Source organism: Calonectris borealis, chromosome 1 (genome assembly GCF_964195595.1).
Source record: "Calonectris borealis chromosome 1, bCalBor7.hap1.2, whole genome shotgun sequence".
In the NCBI taxonomy this organism is placed as follows: Eukaryota; Metazoa; Chordata; class Aves; order Procellariiformes; family Procellariidae; genus Calonectris; species Calonectris borealis.
This window is the reverse complement of record NC_134312.1, coordinates 74,154,475-74,175,572: the sequence shown is the minus strand read 5'-3', so window position 1 is coordinate 74,175,572 and position 21,098 is coordinate 74,154,475. Positions and strand designations below refer to the sequence as shown.

The following is a 21,098-nucleotide window of genomic DNA, read 5'->3' as shown; positions in this document are numbered from 1 at the left end:
TTCAAAAGAGAACTGATAAATCTGGAAGCGAAAAACGAAACTGTAACAGAACAGACTGATCCTTTGCCAGTGATGAAGAGCTATTTCCTACCACAGTTCCTGGGGCAAGTCCTCCAGTCAGTTTCCTAACACAGCCGTCCATTTTGAAGGACTGTCCCTTAATTCACATCAGTTTTGACAAAATCCCAGAGCTTTTTGTTCTTTTTTATTTCCATCTTCTTTCTTGGAAATAATATATGCTAATATCCTGTATTTATAGGCATCTTCAAACACTTTCCTCAGAAATACATGCAGAAAATACAGAAGAGTTCTGGCGCGTTTGGTCATATCTACTATTTTGTGCTTTTAGTTTCAGCACAAGGACCACGCCTGTTCACAACATTCGTATTTGGTGAGCTGACCGTCATCTTCCTACCACTATATAAACTTTATTTGTTTTATTACAGGACCTACGGTAGTTTATAACCACGTGGTCTTCAAATTTTGTTAATTCTGTAAGATTTCTATAATATCCTCATGCTTGAAATTCTACCCGAATTCCTCACTGAAGCATGAGGTTGAGCTGTTCATCAGCAGCTGTCATCTGCCATCAATTACTTTTACTTTTTGAGCGCAGCAGCAGTCTGCACTTCCAAAGAAGGGGGAGTTTGCTCAAAATCTTCCACCAAAGTGTCAGGGGGGAGAGTGGAAAGAAAAGGGCTTCACCACATGAAGATTCACTCATGATCAACTGGAAATTTCACCCATCATTGCCAACTTGTCTTGCATACTGGTTTTCCTTTGGCAATAAAGCACACCCCTTTACTCCACTGTACCCTAGACAGATCTCCAGCCTCTCTTAGATGCACGAATGGGAAGAAATCACTAAGTATTCACCACTGGAGTTGTAGTTACCACAGCAGAGCTCCAAAAAAAAGCAGTGGTGTGTAGCAAATTAACTATCTTCCTAGTCTTCACTCTCCCTTTAAGATCAGTACTTATCTCACTGCTTTGTAAAAATGCATCAAGTTCCATGAGCACAAACAGCTATGATTTCCAGATGGCTCATACGTATACCTTCTTTCTGGTGATCATAAGACAAAATCTCGAAGTGTAAAAATAGAGAGACAAGGGAGAAAGAATCGCTTTAAGGGGAATATGGCTTTTCTCTTATCAAGTAGCCCAAAACACAGTAAAAAGAAAACTGTTGACTGATACCAAGGTCAATTTCTACTAAGTGTCTTCTATAAAGTGGGAAGATTGACTTGGTAACTCCTTTTAACAGAGGATTTATTAAATCTATAAAATACAGAAAAGCACAACCCTCATTATATCGGTTACTTTATTTCAGCTTGTACAAACACTGGATTCCTTAAAGATCATAAAAGGCAATGGATTTTGATTTTAAATCTGTTGCACACTTTATCTTGTACATATGAAAATAATTATGTTCAGAGGACTGAGTACTTTTTAAACGTGACTCAGATAATTGATATCATGAGGTCTGATGTTTATTTTTTCCCATTGACTTCCAGATCAAATGTCTTAAATTTAAAGATTTCCTCCCTACCAACTCCTTGTCTTGGAAACTCACTCTAAGAACTGAGACACAATATTTCTTCTTCCTTCTCCCTATAAGAAAAGATCTTGTAGTCAGACTTTACTGGCAATTCTTTTGATATGCAAGAGGCACCATAATCCATTGTGCTATTCCACAGCTATGCACAGTCAGAGCTCTGCAAAGCTAAGCAGCTCCAAAACTTGTCTTCTGCCAGTGAACTAAGCAAAGGACAGTGGCACACAAAGTCTTCCTTCCATTTAGAAAACTTAACCACAGCTAACTAGACAGACTACTACCAGAGAGGATTTAACTGCAAGTTAATTGAACAAAACTACTCAGCACCATTTATGAAACCAAGACTGAGCCACCCTCAGTCTGTTTTTACTTGGAATTAGAGTTTTTCAGTAGCATCTCAGATGCACCTGCTGCAGACATCACTGTCATTAATGGAAAATCATCTGTTGTTAAGCAGGAGACATAGGTGTTAAAATACAAATGTTTCCACTACTACTAGTTTCCGGGAACCAAAATATAGTAAAAAATTTTTAGAAAAATATGGAGACAAGAACTCCACATACTAAAAGACAAGTCTGAGATGAGGGGATGTGGTATCAGTCTTCAAATACAAAAACATTTGCTGAAAAGAGGAACTACATTTCTCTTGCTGCAGTGGCTAGGACAAGAATTAATGAGCTAAAACTGAAGCACAGAAGATTTGAGTTACACATTAGGAATAACTTTCTAATGGTAAAGACAACAATACCCTGGGACAGACAGACTGGTAGGTTGTAAGTCTCCTGCACTGAGTAACTTTAGGAAGTTAGACTATTATCTGACAGAAATGACATTGGTACAGCTGATCCCTGGATTGAAGCTGAGACTGGATGACCTCTCGCAATCCCTCTCAGCCCTACAATTCCATAAAGTGCAGGGCTCACATATGTTGAGGAATAGATGGGCTCATTCAGTAGGGGCTCTATAGATCTGTAAGGGACTTACTCACTAAGCTGGATCAGGGCTTTTTGGTTGTGTTTTGCTTTGGATTCCGCCCCCCCCCAATAAATCAATAGGCTTGGGCCATTTTCCAAAGATGTGATTTGGTAAGTTTCAAGCCAAACCTCTCAAGCTTTACTCATGAGATAAGTGCTAAACAATGAGCCAGATTCATCAAAGCTTTATAGACTTACTTAAAAAGAAAAAGAAACTGATTCAGCCAACTCATTTCAAGCCAAATCAGGCAGTTGAAAATCTATCCCTGAGATTTGGAAAAATCTGTCTTTTTTTAAATTATTTTAAAAATATGTTTCAAGAGTCGCTGTTTTGCAGGGGCCTCAGGCAACTCTGTCAAGAATCTGTTTTTTTTCCAGTCTGATTAGAAGCAGTATATTTCTCATGCCTATAGGAGACAGTTAAAGTATGTGTGTTTGTATATATATACACCTATATATTTTTACATATATAAATAACATAAGGATTCAGGAATTTTCTATCAAAGGTTTGGTAATTAAAGCAGTGGGTTTGCTTTTCAAAAAGATTAATAATGAATTTGCTCCTTTACTACAAGGGAAAAAAAAAAAAAAAAAATCAATGGTAGTGCTGGACACCAATATACTCCACTAATGCACAAAGCCAAAAACTTGCTCTCAGGGAGGTTTATGAGCCTCCACAACACTTCTTAGTCCTGCCCCTTAGAGTACTTCATAGGGGGCAGTTAATTCCCATGTTTCTTCAGCTCTTGGTATCTCTATCAAAGATAACACCCGGGCCAAACGAGCTAGTTTTGTGTACACCCTACAAAAATCCTACTGGAATTATCAAAGTGTTTCAAACAAGGCATCAAATAATTATTATTAGGAGAGAGGAGGACATAGGCCTGATGTCATCTAATCAGGATGGGCCATGGTGTCAACTGTGAACAGAGGGAAGCACATATTGCCTAGCTCTGCACAGTAATGCAGTTTCTAGCATCCCACATCTGACTGTTGAGCTGGAGAAAACCTGGGCTGAAAATGCTGTGCTGGGAAAAGTGCTGTGCTGGGCATGTATCGATTTCTAATGCAGAAGCAGAAGCAGAGGCCTCCATACTCCTCTTCCCATACATCTTGCAAATTCACTAGTAAATTCAATTTCAGCTGCTGAAAGTTGTTGGTACGATAGTGATGGGTACAGACTTAGCCCTGCAGACCATTAGGTGGCTGCCCCTCTAGCCCAATATCAAGCATTTCCTGTAAATGTGTATGTCAAAGCAAGGAGAAAATGTTCAAAACCTTGCCATGCTTTCTTTTTCTGTTTTGTTCTTTTCAAGGAAACTACTTCTTCCAAGAACATGGAAAGACCACATGACTTTGAACCGGAAAACCTGAAAGATCAGTGAGCCCACCTGCTAATGAGCAACTTGCTATTGAAATGAGCTCATTAGCTTTCATTTTTGCTGGCTGCTGATCGATTCATGAGCCACTTACACGGCCTCTGTAAGCTGTACATAAATTATCAAATGCATTGATTTCTAAAAATAATAAATCAGGAAGTCAGTCCTTTCTCTCTCTCTAGTGCAAGCGCTTAGCTCAATGGCCTTCAAAATTCATCCAAAGAAAACAATTATAACTTTGGTGTTCACAGATCCATTGCATCTCAAATGGCAAATACTCTACTGCAAAAATAAGCTTTGCTGGCACCACAGAGAAGTGAATAAAAGCTTGCCTCTGAAAATGTTACATACAAAATGTACAATACGAAATGCACAGAACTTTGCATGAATCTGTGTAGGTGGCAGCTCAAGAAATTCACAGTAAGGAACAATTGTCTACGGCAAGGAAAAATCCAAGCTAGATGATCTTAAAGTCCTTTTCCATCTCAGATCATTACATTTCCGTAACCTTCTTCATATGACTGAAGTAGTGAAAGTCCTATGGCATCCCAGAGTCAGTGCTGAGTTTTTGACGTAAAAGCATTTTCTCTTGTCAACTGATACCCTCAACAACGTAGGAGTAGAACCTGCTAAAGACTAAAAGATTCAGCAAAGGAAGAGGTAGGGAAGGACTCCTTCACCCAAACATGCAGCCATAATGTTACCATTTTCAGCATATAGGGCTATCTCCAGTGGTAGGATGGCCAACCTGACTTCACTTGGCCTCCCAGCTGCTTATAAAAAATTATAGCAAAAATTAGTCCTTTGGACATGTATCCTTGCAAATTTCAAAGCATTTCATAAGACTGATTTGCAATAATTTGCCTAAGGTCATGTGGGCCTTGATCCAAAGCCTATTAAAGACAAAGCAATTTTTATATTGACTTCAGAGAGCTTTGGATTGGACCCACAATGAATCACTGCATAGTAAATAGAAAAATCAGGAACAGAAAACCTGGTCTAAGGAGGAGATGACATTCTTTCCTTCATCACCTCAGTTTACCGAAAAAGACGGGAACGCGAGATTTATTTTTCCCATTCTTCTGCATCACACTGCCAGCCCAATGAAAGGGCTGTGGTCCTTTTCCCGCTTAGCTGTATTTCTAGGATCATTATTTAATTCTGAAAATCCTCTGACACAGTCTAACACAAGAGCCCAACTACATTTCAGTGGTATCTTCATCACCTTGACCCTCAGTAATACCAGCATGAGAGCAGCTCACTGGAGTGCCACTGGAGAGAGCTCTGTCAATGTATGCCAGCTGAGGACAGTGCCAGAAGAGCCTGACAGCACGCTCGCTCCTACATAACAGTAAGCTTAGGACTAAATGCAATAACAATAAGGAGTTAAAATGTGCAGACCAGAGAACATTGCTTAATCCCAGTTTACTGAAAGGACATGTCATTTTTAGAAAGTTGTCCAAACAACTGTCTTAATATTCTACACCAAAGTGGCTATTAATCAAACAACAAAGGCCCAATTAACACATAGCTGTTGTCACCTTGATGTTAAAAGCCTCTCCCTTCCCCCCTTCTTTCTTTCTTTTTGTCTTTAATGTTACAACCTAGCCCAAAAATGCCTCAGGGCCCTACAGGAAAAAAAGACAAGATAGAGAGAGGGAGGGAGGGGGAGAGCGAGAGAAAGTGGGGAAGGGAAAAAGAGAGAGAGACAAAGAGAGTCTTAAATACCATCTCTCCTCTAGGCAGCAATTTCCACAGATGAAGAGGTCACCACTGTTTAACAGTGTGCTGCCACGTTAATTTAGTATGACAAGATAAAGCAGTAATCTCTGCTCGAAGAGGCTGTAAACCGCCTGCTATCCAGGGACATGCTCGAGTCGATTTGCACTGTATATCACTTTATACAATTGCCGTGACAAAGCCCCCTGAGTTCCCTCATGTAAATCTCTCTCTCTCCCTCTCAACTTCCCTGCCAGTCAGACAGCATCGGATCTGCGGTAAGCTATGCAAACTTCATGTCTTACGCATGCCAATGGACCCCAAAGCCCCCCCCCCAAGAGAAGATGTTTAGGACTTTGATAATCCATTGATCCCGCTTCCATATCGGCTTGTATTTTTCAATCTGTCGTGTTAAGTTGTCAGAGAGGGCGATTAAACCGATGTTTCATGTTCTGAGATTTGCGTTCCTAGGAATGATACTTTTCAAAGCCTTTCTTGCTAGGTTCTGCTTAAAGATTATCCCTAAGAAAGCTGATGTGAATATTATTACTGGCATAAACCTGGTAATAAAACCATAAAGTGTTTTAGGTAAAGACATTTTAGAGATATTCAGGGTTATAAACATAAGAGTTTAAAGCTGGATAGAATTTGGAGTGCTTAAAAAAAAAAAAAAAAAAGGAAAGGGAAAAAAAGCGCCCTGTCAGGCTGTGGAGTTTTCTCAGCATGAAGCAAAACAACATATGTAAAAGGGAAAAGGGAACTCACATGTCTATGTAAAATAAATATAATTACAGAATCACAGAAGAGGGCAGAGGAGAACACTGACCTGTGTAGTTAGACAGGAACGAAAAGAAGACAGAGCATGTGTAGCAGTGGTCATGATACTGCTTCAAATAAAATGCAGTGACAGCTATTTGGAGCCAACAGCTGAGAAAGCTGCCTATGTCTCCAGCAGCCTGCACAGCTGAAAACATGGTCTTCTTGTTGGGGAAATAGGGTGAATTTTTTGCAATATGTTGCAACTCTCATATGCCATACTGCATCTCTAGAACATGCAAGTTTTAAATTATGTCTCCTCTCTATTTCACATTTAATTTGTGTCGTTTTCCTATGGCCTGCAGGCATGATACAAGTCACAGCACACAATATACCAAATACGGTGCCAAAATGTGAAACTGCACACATGTATATATACCCACTTTCTGGATTAAACATAGATGAGGACATAAATAGAATTAAAACAAGCACAGCAGACAGGTTTCTACAGAATAAGACTGGAACTTAACTACAGTTTCTTAACTAATATATTGCTAGGTCTATCTACTAAGCCTGTGCAGGCATTTGGACTTGCCGGTACTGCTCTAAAAATGACCGAGCAAGGCTAAATCAAATCTTTCAGTCACAACAGGCTGCATACACTGTGTTCTCTTTAATGAATTAAATTTTATTATTAAATTTATCATTCGTTGCAGCTGATAGTAAGAATGACGAATGCTTTATTAAGCACATAAGTTTCTAATAGTAATTGAGAAGTAATTCCCTAAATTCAAAATGGGGAAAATCACTGGAATCAATGCCATTTTTCAATATTGAGAGAATCTTCTCAAAATAGCCTTTTAAAGGCATGTTGGATTGCTTCTGTTCTCTGATTCATGTTGCTAACCAACACATTTCAAACTGTATGTGTAAGTGTAAAATTTATTATTTGAACTTAACATTGCTGGCTGGATATACAACAAAAGGTTTGCTTGTAGGGAATATCCAATTCTTAAAACCCCACTAAATACCATCAGTGCTGGTTAAAAAAGAAGTCTGCTAAAATATTCGCACATACACCAAAAAAAAAGATGAGCTTGAACATGGTTACTTCTACAAAAATATGAGAGAATATTTATACAGGAATGTGTGTTATTTCTTTAACTCCACCGTGTACTGTGAATGGGATTACTCTCATCTAATTTTAGCCCCAAATTAGGCCTCTAGTCTAAACTAGTCATCAAGGCCCCCTCTATAGTCAATAGACAAGCACTTTCAGAGGGTAATTCATCTTTCTTGTCTTAGATGCTTATTTTAAGATTGGAAAGGTTGTTCTAGGAGGGTGGTTATCTTTTTCCGTAAGCTGCAAGGAGAGCCCAGAGACCTAACTTTCATGTGCCTAAACTTTGGTGAACCGAACCCCAATCTCACTGTGTGGCATTCAAGAATCTCCATGAGTTTGGAAACGCTAATAGACCATAGACCATCATGGATGATGGACAAGTATATTTTCCATTATGCTAGCATATAAATTAAGGCACAGACAAGAGAAATGAATCGCCAATGATAAATCAACAACTGGGAAGCTGGGAATACAGTCTAATTTCATCTAGTAAACTGAAAACTTGCCATTTTTGTTAATATTTATGAATTACAAGTATGGAGTCCAACAACTGTGTGTGGTATTTTACAGAGCAAAATAAAGATACAAGTCCTAAGTATAAACGTAAGATTTCAGTCAAATTAGTTTATCCACATGGAAAACTAGGGAATTCACTGTGGCCCTGTGTCAATACATTACCCAATACTCATGTTGACAGCTTCAAAACTGAAACTATGGTCTCTGCCCAAAAGCTAAGTTTACACTGGCCACAAGCAAACAGGAAAAGTACATCATCTACCACAGATGTATTCTTTGCAGAATTTAATCACTCTATTTTCAATTCTGCTTGTAGATATACAAAATCCTGAAAACTGTTTTCCAATAGAATTTGTCAAATTGGTTTAAAAAGAATTTAAACAAGGCTTATACATGTAACTATTATGAACGATCAATCTGCTCCCCCCCACAGTGTCAAGGCAATAAAAATTTAAGAATAATAAAAAAAAAGAGTATTTGCAGATTTTATATTTATAAAAGTAAAGAATATACCATGGACTCACACTAACATCAGCCAGATGCAGGACACTCACTCAGTGAGTTGAGTGTTTTGAACACTTGAGATGCAGAATGTTTTATGTTCCCAACAGAGCTAAGCACTATATAGCAAATACTTATTTACAAAAAAGCAAATTCTCTGGCCAGGCAATTACCCCTCTCTCAAGGCTTTTTTGTTTGAAGTTATCCAACTACAGATTTCTAAACTATAGGGATCAACAGCTGAGCTTATCACCCTAAGCTCCAGTTGTAACCTGTGAAGAAAAATAGGCACTTCCAGGGTGTGATTTCTCTGACCTACTTAGAAGCTATGTTAGAACAAAATTAATCACATTCTGCTATTCCCTATTTACTTTCATTAACCAAAAACTTAAACCTAAAGTTACTAGCTTACCTTTGGACATACACTTTGTAACCATTTAGTCTGACCAGTCCTCACCCTTGAATCCCCACCCCAAAACCTACATTGTGATTGACATGACATTGCATTACGTGTTAGTGACCACGTTTACGCTAACTTCCTTCCTATACAAAAGAAAGCCAGAATGTTCTCTTACTGTTCCAACAGACTATAATCGAGAGGAATCTACTATTCAGACTGCTGTCATATACCATAAAAAGCCCCATAGATTTAACTGAAAATTACACAAGAAACTAACTCTCTCCTACAGAGTCCTAAATCCACTGAGTTCTGCATTTGTATATGGCTGTCTTCTGGAGACCCACAGACCCGAGGCAGCTAGATGCTAACCTCAGCGAATGCTATTGCCTTTTAACACAGATGGATCCAAACCCGGGCAACTCTCCTGATTACGACTGCAGCAGTTTAAAATGAAAAGAATGAGAAAGGGGGAAGTTTCACTTCCAGTTTCAGAGATGAAATACACACTTCAAATTCAATTTGAAAATCAACATAGAGGAGGGTCTGAAGCAGAAATATTTTGTATTATTTCTGGGTAGTAACATTAATAAGCAGTGCAAGCTTCCACTTCTGACATGACTTAGTGTATAGATACACATACAATCTATCGCAGTAATTCAGACTTGAGATGTCAGAAGGATTTTACCTTTTCGTATTTTGTGTCATCAAACTCCAATCCTACAAAAAGTTATGTGCAGAAGGAGTTATAGTCAGTGACCTCTCCTTCTCTCCCTCTTGCTACCATCAGCATTAGGTTCCAATCAGCCAGATTATTTTGCAGGAACAGGGTCATAAGCTAAGCATTCTGGGGCAGGAATGTTTCTTTTTTCTGTCTCTCTAAAAATAAATCATGCTCTGGGTACAATATAAATAAAGATAATAACAGTCTGATGTTAGATTTTATTGGTCTATGTTTCGGACAATCTATATAATTTGCCTGTTGCCTGTACAAACTACAAAAAGTTAATCTTTATAGCCCTTTTTTTCCTTGGGGTGGATTCAGTTTTAAAAGCATTAAAAAAAGGATGCTGAAGCAGACTATTTCTATGTATAATGACAGTCTTGTTTACACTGCTCTGGCAAAAATTATCCTTAGTTAAACTGGGCACAAACTCCATTCACGTCCATCGGTTTATCTAGTGATGCTAAATTCACAGGATTCATTGAGTCTACTTCTCCTTTGCAAAGAGCAAAAATGCCTTATCTAGTCACACAACTGCACCTAAACTGGAAAAAAGAAACAAAGAACTGAACAGTACTAAAGGGAATTTGGAAATGAGGCTGGCCAAACTATTCAGGCAAGCTTGCTACCCCAGACATAAAGGACTCTTTTTACTTAAGAAAGTTAGTTTCCTCCGTTTAATTGTCTTGAAACACTTTGGAACGTTGGTTGGTTCAGAAACATTGCAACATGTCAATCTTCTCCCTTAGGGAGGTTCTTGCACATGCCCTAGGAGCTAATGCACCTACGTTAGATGCCCATACTTAAGCAAACACATACTGAAATCTGTAGTCTGTTTTACCACAGGTCCTTCTCCAGCCATGAATCGCCAGAGAAAATTAATAAAACCCTTTATTACAGTGGAGAAGGTGGTGATATTTCACTCATATACCCAAGACAAGAAGTAGTTAGCTCCATGAAAGAAAAAACAACATTGACTGGACGACATGACACTTTAAATGCTAGCAACTGCCTGAAGCCACATTTTTCATTACCTCTCCAACCACCATTATTTTTGGTGAATCTGCAAAAGCATCAGCAGTGGCAAGAAAAATTAGAGAAAGAAAGCTGGCCTTGGCACAGCCTAATCCAACTGAAAATTGTATAACCTGAGAAAAGGTACTTAAAGAGACAAGGCAAAACACATGACAGAGCATTTCACTCTGCCATTAAAAGGACAGAAAAGAAAGAAACGCTTCAAACTGTCGCTGCAATGGGTAACATCCTAACTACGAACACAAACATTTGATAGTGAGAGAAGAGACTGTAAAACATGGCTGTGAGTATTGAGTGTAGCAGAAGGTTCTGGCACTTCTAGGAGCCAGAGCTGACAATCACAGAGATTCCTTGCAACCCTGAAATTCAAGAAACCATGACCAATACTCCACAATGCATTTCAGATTTGGTATATCTCTACTGAAAGTAGAGCTGCATATCAAAAACCAACCATCCTCTAGTTTATTGACATTCTGTCCAAGCAAATAGCACAATACTTTCTTTTACTGTGCAATGTCTTCATATGAGCTATTTACTAAAAGGCTTTAGAATGGATTAAATAATAAAAATGACTAAGTTAAATATGACTACAAGCAAAGGAAGAAAATGGGCAAGGCAGAAAAAGGTTTTCAGAGGACAACTGCAAGCAGACAGAAAGTGATAGAGTAATATTGTTTTTATAAAGCTGGAAATAGAGAAAAAGGCTCTCACCTGCAGTGAAAAGAAAGGGAGAAAGCCACACCAGCTGCTCGGACGAAGTAAGGTGGATATGAAAAGCGCATGCAGCAGACAGAAAGCACACTGGGAAAATGTTCTGAGGTTCTAAAATGAATGGGCAACTACCGAAGCAAAACCCAGTCAAGGTGGTGTGCAAAAGTAGAAGTTTGCACTGGGTAGGGTGCATGTGCCTTGCCTTGAGGCATGTATCAGATAAGAGGACGAAAGTCTGGTATGCTGCTCTCTATTCTGATAGTAGTTACACTGCCAGCCCAAAGCCACAAACTTCTTAACAGTGCAGAAGCTCGGCCAAAGGAGATAACCCCATCGGTTGAAAGGCAAAGCATGAAAACTTAACTAAATTCCTGCTGCCTTCTCATTCCAGAACCACGGAGAACTGGGTGTTTAATTGGCAGCAGAGTTTCTGCCTCACTACAATGCTGTAAAGATTCACTATCAACAAAGAAAAGGCAGCATTTCAGAATAAATTTGAGCGGAGTGCCACAGGTGATGGACCTGGACTGGAGAAACTATACGAAATCCACAGCTACTGTTTGAGTTCCGGTAGGATGGGAATACCATAGACCCTACCTAGGTTATGTCACAGCTAGGGGATTGACTGCTGAAAGCAAAAGCTGTATCAAGAAGTAGGAACACTTAAATGTAGTCTCTTTACATTGTTGCTATAAACTAACCTTGCTGTCCTGCTGGGGCTTTCTCCATACTCTAGTCTTCATCTTCATCAGTGCTCCTCAAATTGGTAGCTTCAAAATTTTGTTCCAAATCTGTGGTATCTCCCACCTCCCTCTGGAAGACATCATTGTCCCAGCCTTCTGGGTACTGGCTGCAATGTACTGCTGTGGGCACGCTGCTGCACTTCCAAGCCATGAAAGCCACACATACCACCAGGCTGACCTGGCAGAGCTGACGCCAATGCACTATTTCCAGTAAAAAAGTACAATTGTCAGTGAAATTACCTAGCAGATCTTAGTAAATGAGTGTAATCCCAAACTGAGCTACTTACTAAAGGCAGTCTGGATTAAGATATTAATTTGGAATGAAACAACTGTGTCCACTGTGGATGTCCTAGGGCAGATTACTTTGCTTAGAAAGATAACCGAGTTTTTTTTCTTTTAAGGCTTACGTATTTTTTTTCGTAGTGCACTTAATAGTTCTTTTCTCTTCATCGTAAGAGAGACCATCTGGTTCAAATATTTCTACCGACTGTGGGTTTTACAGTTTTACCTATCTTTTTTCCTGTGGAATTTTTCAGCTATTCACTTGAATTAGATTTTACTAGTATTTATGCAAGAAGCTTAAATGAAGATATTTTCCAGTATGAAGTCAATGAATTGATTCCTAGGCATATAATCACCTGCAAACAATGGATACACACAGTTCCCAGCACTTCTGTAAAACAAAGGTGTTTACTTTTCTGTTGACTATTTTCTGCTTAACTGCATTCAAATGAATCCATTAAAAACGTGACTGCTTCACAGTAAGATGATCTTCAGTAAAAACAAACAACTGCTGTTTCCACTTCTCTTCATGGCCTTTAAAAACTAGAGTCATCTGCACCCTGTATTTCAGGCAATTTATAGATGATAAGTCTGGTCTTGATTTGTTAATTTATTGTTTTAAATGTAGTTCTAACCTTCCTGCTTGGGAAAAAAAAAATGTTTTCCTACTTCATTACTTATTTATCGTCCCCTAACCAACCTTTGGACCTTTCGGAGTCTGATCAAAACACCAACGGGTCATCTCAGACTTCAGCCAGTCTTTCTGCCCACTGACTTCAGCTGTAATGATACATCCACTCTGGTCCTCCATGGCAACAAGTAAGCAAAACTCACTGTATTAAGCAGTGGTAGAACAAACCAAGGGAACTTCGATAAACTAGCATACTTCTCCCGAATTGCACTATGGCTTTCATCCCCACCTCACCTGAAGAATGAAAACATTTTTTTTTTGTTTACCTGCCCTATATAGAACCTGCACAACAAGTAGTTCGCAAGAAATTGCTAAATACGATAAGCATTACTTACACACATAGATGGGACAGGATTGGACAGCTGGGAGAATACAGATCATGACAAGGAGGACAGGCGGGTTATAATAGCTTAAATGGAAGGTATTTTGTCAGGCAGATACCAGAGGCATCAAAGCTTTTTCTGGCTCCATCATGACTGGTTCTCAATAACTGCATAGAGTTTTCTAGGGTCTGGACTAAATGATGCAGTAGGCAACTTCTACAGCTTTTGATGGGTCCTGGCTGATTCTTCTTTATTTGCTCCCTTTCCTAATAGCCCGCAAAGTCATTCTCTGAAACAGTGCAAGTGTAAAGATTGAAAAGATGAAACTCTGATACAAGCCTGAAATTATATCTGTGGAAACTGCTTTCATGTGCTACTTTTGTGATAACATTTATAATGCAATGTTTGTAACAATGCAATTTCATCATCTTATAAATATCAATTTACCATTAAGAGAGGAAGGAAAGAACATCAAAAAAAGACAAATGCAAACTTACCACCGTTTCTGCTTTGTTTTAATTGAACTAGTCTTGTTCAGATAAGCCTGTCTATCTCTTACAAAAACAACAGTTTATAGTTTAAACTGTGAAATTGTGTGTGTGTGTGTGTGTGTGTGTGTTGTAATTATGGTGCCTGCTAACAATTTCATACTGCCACATTGCACATATGGCTTCCAAGCTAGCTTTATCTGAATCTTTGTGAATCTATTCTCCATGCTATTAAACTGAGCACATTCCACATCGTTCAAAAGTAATTACACTTTTGTCTAGAGTGTAGGAGACTGCTCTCCCCAAACAATGAAATTCTCATTATTAGAGCTGGCACAATAACGGCACTGGTGTTCACAACACTGTGCATTGTACCATCACAATAACTTATCCTAAGCTTGATGCACAAAGGTACACTGGAAATTAAAATTTCTCTAAAACCACTGTGGGTTTTTTTTTTTAATAGGCATTCTTTAGCTCAGTATAATTAGAGTCCTATTTGACTTTTTAAAAAGCTATATGCATTCAGATTTCCGTTCTCTTCGCAACTTCTGAATAGTAGCTAAGTGCTCTAGCCACTCTAGCCGTTGTTCTGATCCAATACTATTCACATGCTGATGACCCCAGACCAACAGGTGAGGTGCAGGCCAGGATGTATGAGATAAGAGAATTCAAATGCAGCATTAAACAACCTTTTATTTTGGACAAGTGGAGGAAAAGCATGAAGCAACGTGTCAGTAAGCTCTTCGACCAGTAGTACTGTTATTCTTAATATGATCAAAATTTCTTAATATTATTCCCAAGTTAGAGAGGAATAACTTCATTCACCACAGAAATGTAACATTTTTTAGCGTGAAGCAATAAAGGTATTTAACAGCGCACTGTAATACTACCTATCAATTTAAAGCACTGCTGACAATGGATTCTAAATCTCACTGAAAGTGCAGGACAAATGTGGGCTAGCACGGCAGTCACGCAGTTTGGAACAACTGGACAGTGGCAAAATTACACCTTACCAGTTTGATCTTTTGGTCAGAACCTCCTTTTTTTTTTTAATCTCATCCAGCATTTGATTGATACTCTCCAGTTAAGAAGGATGGTCGAATTTGTCCACAGTATACCATGCCCATGGTATACTTCAATCAGTGCTTTTAGCCTTAACATCTCCTGTTTTCAGAAATTAGCACACAGATACCACTGGTGAGATCAGTAGTCCTGAGAGGCGGCAAAAGCAACATCATAACGCAGACAAATAAAAACAAACCCTCATAACTTAGATGAGCTAACAACTATCTGTGCTATCCAAATACTGTAGCCTTAATAGGTTTCTTCAAAAGAGGTATCAACTGATACTGTAATCCTCACGTGTTTCCCCACTAAGCTTATGGCCTGCTATGAACATCCTAAGGGACTCTCAGATATATTCTAGGTCAAATGATTTGTCTTATATTTTCTTCTGAGCTTTTGGTTTAAGTCTGATAAATTATTGTTTCTTTTCTTATCAGTGGAAGAGCTGTCCTACTTGCAATAAGTATATAGTTTCTTCTATCAAGAGGAAGAGAGTTTGGGATAGAGTTGCCCCTGACTTTCACAGAACCACAGAATGGTTGAGGTTGGCAGGGACCTCTGGAGGTCATCTGGTCCAACCCCCTGCTCAAGCAGGGCCACCTAGAGCCAGTTGCCCAGGACTGCGTCCGGACAGCTTTCGAATATCTCCAAGGATGGAGACTCCACAACCTCCCTGGGCAACCCTTTCCTGTGCTCAGTGACCCTCACAGTAAAAAGCGTTTCCTGATGTTCAGACGGAGCCTCTTGCGTTTCAGTTTGTGCCCATTACACTAACCTTTCTCTGGGTGCAGTTCTGGCATCCTCAGAAATACCCTGTTCATTTTGATGGGAAGATGGGTTTTGCAGCTTTTTGCCAATTTTGGTTAGGTTTGAAGATTTCTTTCTAGGGATTTTGCTCTCCTTTTATAAAAGTTTACCCAGCATTCTGAGCTGTGTCTCTAAGTTGTGTTGTTGTTACAACTTGATAAAGTGCAACAGAGTAAATTTTCAAAAAGTTGGGTAAACTGTTGAGTTATCACTCTGTTGCAATCAGTCCTTTACCTTAAGGATCCTAGAATGTCCCAGCTGGCAGGACTTGTAAAAGGAAGCACAGCTGGAAGTAACCTATGAAACAGAGGGTCAATTAGCAGCTAGAGAAGCGAGGTCAAGAAATTGATTCTCAAGGTTGAAATTGTTTTCCTAAATGTCCCAATGCTGAGAGGCAGAATATGAGGAGAACAGGGATGGCTGTGGTGACAAGAGGAATTCAACTATGCAACCTACTGATGAGACAAGGCTGTGTAATTCCATACCTTTTCCAGATCCCTCGGCTGTGGTTTTCTTCTGCTGAGATTGCTCCCTAAGCCAAATGTAAGCTAACACAGAAAGATCTCTCTGGATCTATACCATGTCTATCTATAAGAATCCCTTCAGAGAATAGTCTTAGCCAACAATCATGCACAAAGCAGTATGATTTAGAGGGGTGCAGCAGAGTGCACTACATGATTTCAGACCAGTTGTATGTCTGATCCTGTCTTACTGGACATTAGAGAGATCCGTAAAGGTGTACCCTGCTAAGGACAGCATGTGGCTGCAGAACGAGAACTCCATAGTCACTTGCAGACTCAGTTAGTAGGTGTAGTAGTACAGCTGACAAGCTATTAAGAAGTGTGAAGCACACTGCTGGAGCTTTATCAATAAAACTGTATTGGACTGCACTGGGCGGTGGTGTGTGCACACGTGCATAGACCTGGATTTGCTTCGCAGAGACTATAAAATAGCACAGAATGTCAATTTAAACAGTATAAAAATTACCTCTGTAATGCTACCCCTTTGGGAATGACTTTCATAACTGTCAATCACCCAAATTGAAGTCATCTAAAAGTTATCCAAGCACTAGGTTCAGTTACTTCCTTCTTATAACTACATACCACAACAGCGGACGGAGTGATTACGTATATTTTACTCATTTACACTGATCACTTCCTTCTTTCTGGAGACACATAGCCTACATCCTTTCTGACCTACCTGGATGACGATTTTTACAAGACAATCCTCACTAAAAGAGAGATAGTACAAAAATGTCACATTCACACAAACTGGCAATTTTCTTGAATATATATGAAGACAAAACCAGTCCCTACAACCCCCCAAACATGCTTCAGATAAGCCTACAGCATCTCACTTCTACAGCAAAACTGTCTAAAACATGCAATAATTCAGTATCTCGTATTATGAAGAGACAGAACACACTGTTTTGACATCACATTAAATATAACCTTCATAGCAGGAAGTCACACTAGACTTCTTGGTCTTAAAAACTATGAATGAATAAAGAAGTTACTTAAGATCAGTTAAAGAGCAGTTAAGTGTTTCAGTGAGGTGTAGTTAAAATACTCCTGCTGGGCTCCTTAGAAGACAATAAGTTATTTTATTAGGGTCTGATTCTACACTACTGGTGTCATCACAAGTTTATCTATTGACTCAAATGTTGCCAGGAACAACTCCTTATCTTCAATACACTCTCTTAAAACAGGCCAAAATACACCAGTTACATATCCTAACATCCCATTGGCTGGAACTGTATATTAGTGAATTACATCTCCATAAAACATATGATAAAGGATGAAAAGGAAACAAGCTAGAAAAAGATAGTGACATGTCTGCTCATGTGTAATTTTTCCAATGACGTTCTTTCTTCATTTAAAGTTGCAATAACACAAGGTAAAATTAAATATTCCAAACCACTGTTTGAACTTAAGCATTAGACCAAAAAGGAAGAAAAATGGATCGGGATCAGTGAGTTATTTTGTCTAGGAGAGCAGCTTCAATGAATATCCAGTGACTTGGTCCTATGAGAAATAATAATCCCTAAGGCTTTTTACTTAGGGCTTGTTACATATGCGTAACGAGCTGTAAGGGCTTAAATACCACTATGGAGCTGTTGCAGGCTTTTAGGAGAATACACTATCACCTATTTTGCAATGTCTTTTAAAAAGCCTTCAAATATGCAGGTCCATTCATTACCTTCACTTAAAGCAAAATTGTCACTGCCCTTGTCAAAGTGGGGGACTAACAGAAAAGTTACAGTCAATCTGTAAACAGGTAAGAGCTGTGTAAGTGTGTTCACAATAGACAGCTTTGTGGAGGTGCCCAAGTCCTGGGGTTTCAATGCCTTTCCCCGCACTTTTCAACCTTTATAAAAATGTATCACAGGACTCTGCATGAAGGGCCCAAACACATCACGTTACAATAGTGACACTACGATACTAGTGAGGAATATGGCATTGCTTTTTGTTCTTTTTTGTTTGTCTGCTTTTAGATAAAGCCAGTTCTGGACTTCCAGTGGGCTGCTAAACGTAATGAATTAAGTGCACTGTGCCATTTGTAAAGTGCACAAAAAGGTGGGAATTCACAAGTAGGTAGGCTGATTTAATTCCATAAGCACAGCAAACTTTCTTGTAGGTATCCGTGGCATGTGAAATACATATCACATGTGAATTTTTAAAACCAGCAAAATCCAAAGTTGCTTTTTTTACCCTTTATACAGACTTTTGTGCCTTACTATTGCATCAACTTGGCATTGGGGTGATATTTCAGACACCATGCCAAACATGACTCTCACTTACAGTGTTCCAAAACCATTTACTCTTTGCTGAACACATACACTTCAAATTCACATCACTGTAGCTAAAAATTTTTAGCACCCTAAATGCCAGCAGACAAAGGTGAGGAAAAGTGGAGTTTGCACTGCAAGTGATTTAGCATTTGTAGTGGAGGGTAAAGGCAGTCCAGCTAGGTCAAAGCTTTCACATTATTGTAGCATGTTCTGTACGTGTAACTGTGCATTGTATACTCCATAAAGTACAGATCTGGATGCCAAACTACTGTAGAGGCAGAATTCAAAGAATGGATGTAAGCACAATAGACCATTAGCAAACCTACCATTGTGTTGTGCTGAGAAGTGGGAGTCCTATGGCCACAGTTCTCTTGCGTCAGCAGAGAAACTGGCTGAAATTCCTCAGAGTGAGGCTTGTTGGGAAAACTCACATGCAAGGGAAGGTGAAAGGCTGGGAGCCCGTCACTCTCCTCTTCTCCCACTTTCTGTCTGCTTGTCACCATGGCTACCTCTCCATCTGCTTCCCCATACGGAGAGGCTGGTCGCTTGGAAGACATCCTGGAAGGAACAAAAGAGGAGAAAATAATGAAACCTCCAAATAAATCCTTAATGCCGTCATTGTGTGGTTAGGGGCCATTGTAACAGAAATGCCTTTTTTGTGCTGGCAGAGAGCAGGAAACCATCCAAATACCACTGCAAAGCATACACAATTGGGAACAATGGCCAAGCAGGTAGCAACAGAACAGTAGCTTGTTTGTTGTGAGAATAATACACTAATATAGCACTCTCTTGTATTCTGGCTTCTTAAACATGAAAATTCACCTAAGAAGACTGTATAATGAAATGCAATTCCTTTAAAAAAAATACCCATCTGGTTTTGCATTTGCAAGAGACTGTAAGAAGATAGAATGTCTCCCGATATAAGCTATTGTCAACTTAGCTTTTAAGGAATAATCATCCGCATGTATTTAACCACAACTGATTAAAAAAAAAAGTAAAATAAAATAAAATACAGCAAAATAAAATAAAATAATATAAAACAAACTCGCCAGCAAGCCAAAATGTCTGTGTTTATAAAACTTCACCCATGTGAACAACAGAGTGTTATAGTCATGTTGCAAGAATCTTTTCAGGTTTGCAGATCTGGGATAGTTAAGCAATTAAACATTTAGACATTAATAATTTCGACAATACAAATTCTGGGTAAGTGAATGAAGATTTGCTATCAAGATACTCTATAGCCAGATCAGGAAAAAAACCCATGTAAATGTAATTTACATCTATATCTATATAAAAAGGGATACACACGCAAGATACATAGAGTACACATTGTAAAAATCACACACAAATCCTGACTTAAAATTCAGGCCCACATTCCAAAATTTTTTAGGCTGTCTGATAACACTGTTCTGATAGCACATGTATATCTTCAACTTTTAGAAAGACTGAAAGAATCTTTATGTCGTTGGAAAACCCAGTTTTCATCAAACCAGGCACTACTGAAAATCTTACAGAACACCTGAACCCAGAACACTTTTTCAGCTTGGTTTTCAAAATAGAGGGGTCCGGTGAAGTATTAAAATGCAGATGACTTCTGGGATTAATTACAGCAACATTGTTCATGAAAATCAGGATATATATAATGGGCCACTGGGCTAAGCAGGGGCATCTGTAATAAGGAGTGGAATGAGAAACAAGAAATTCTATAGGCATAGTCAAAAGAAGAAAAGAAAGAAAAAAAGAGAAATATTTCATAGAAAATAGGAAGTTATGAACAAGGAAACTGAAGACTATTGTATGTAAAAGTTGAAAAGACAGGCTGAAGTAATACTGCTCCTCCTCAAAAATCTAGTATTTATGATTCTAATTACCCCATTTTGATTTTCCACTTCACAGTTAAAGGACTGCATTTCAAAAGCCCAGCAGCCTCTTGAACCATGTGTGGGGCTGCTGTGAGGTGGAGCATGTCCATACGATTTGGCATATTGAGCACGAAATGGTTCTTAGCAGCAGTCAACTGGGTCTGAAAACAAACAGTGACTTTAAACAGCCCTCTGTTAGGACTTATTTTGTTTCTAATGATCTCATTTCGAGCTTTGCCTCCTGAGCCAAGTTAGATTATATTTAAAAATAAAAAAACCCAACCAACAAAAAAAAAAAACTCAGACAAAAAAATCTCTACCAGAACCTATACTCAGCTGCACATCGTCTGTTCTGAACACCACCTATTGCCTGTACATAGAGAAGCAATCTGTATTTTCTATTAATGTTTGACTTAGTCCAACAGACTAACACTTCATACATCCTACCTGAATTCTGTCTTCTAGGCTCTCCCACCTACGTGTCTGCAACAAAGCATATGTATAAAGACAGAGATCACCAGATAGACTCTTACTGGCAGTTTGCTACTAGCCCACTGAATTCAGCATTTTACAGCGATGTTTGACGTGACAGATCCCAAGCTTTTCTTCTGCAGAAACCATGCAACTCCCTCCTGAAGTTAATGTGAATTATT

At 38.9% G+C, this 21,098-nt stretch overlaps 1 protein-coding gene across 7 annotated transcripts in view; it reads right to left on the bottom strand.

Moving 5' to 3' along the window:
• The window catches only part of SOX5 (SRY-box transcription factor 5), a 651,312-nt gene that overhangs the window by 240,072 nt on the left and 390,142 nt on the right, over positions 1 to 21,098 (bottom strand). For all 7 annotated transcript variants that reach the window (XM_075160498.1, XM_075160507.1, XM_075160488.1 and 4 more), the window contains one exon: positions 18,910 to 19,141. In XM_075160498.1, coding sequence (XP_075016599.1) covers positions 18,910 to 19,140 — 231 coding nt within the window. In that variant the 5' untranslated portion in view covers position 19,141. The remainder of the gene's footprint in view (positions 1 to 18,909; positions 19,142 to 21,098) is intronic.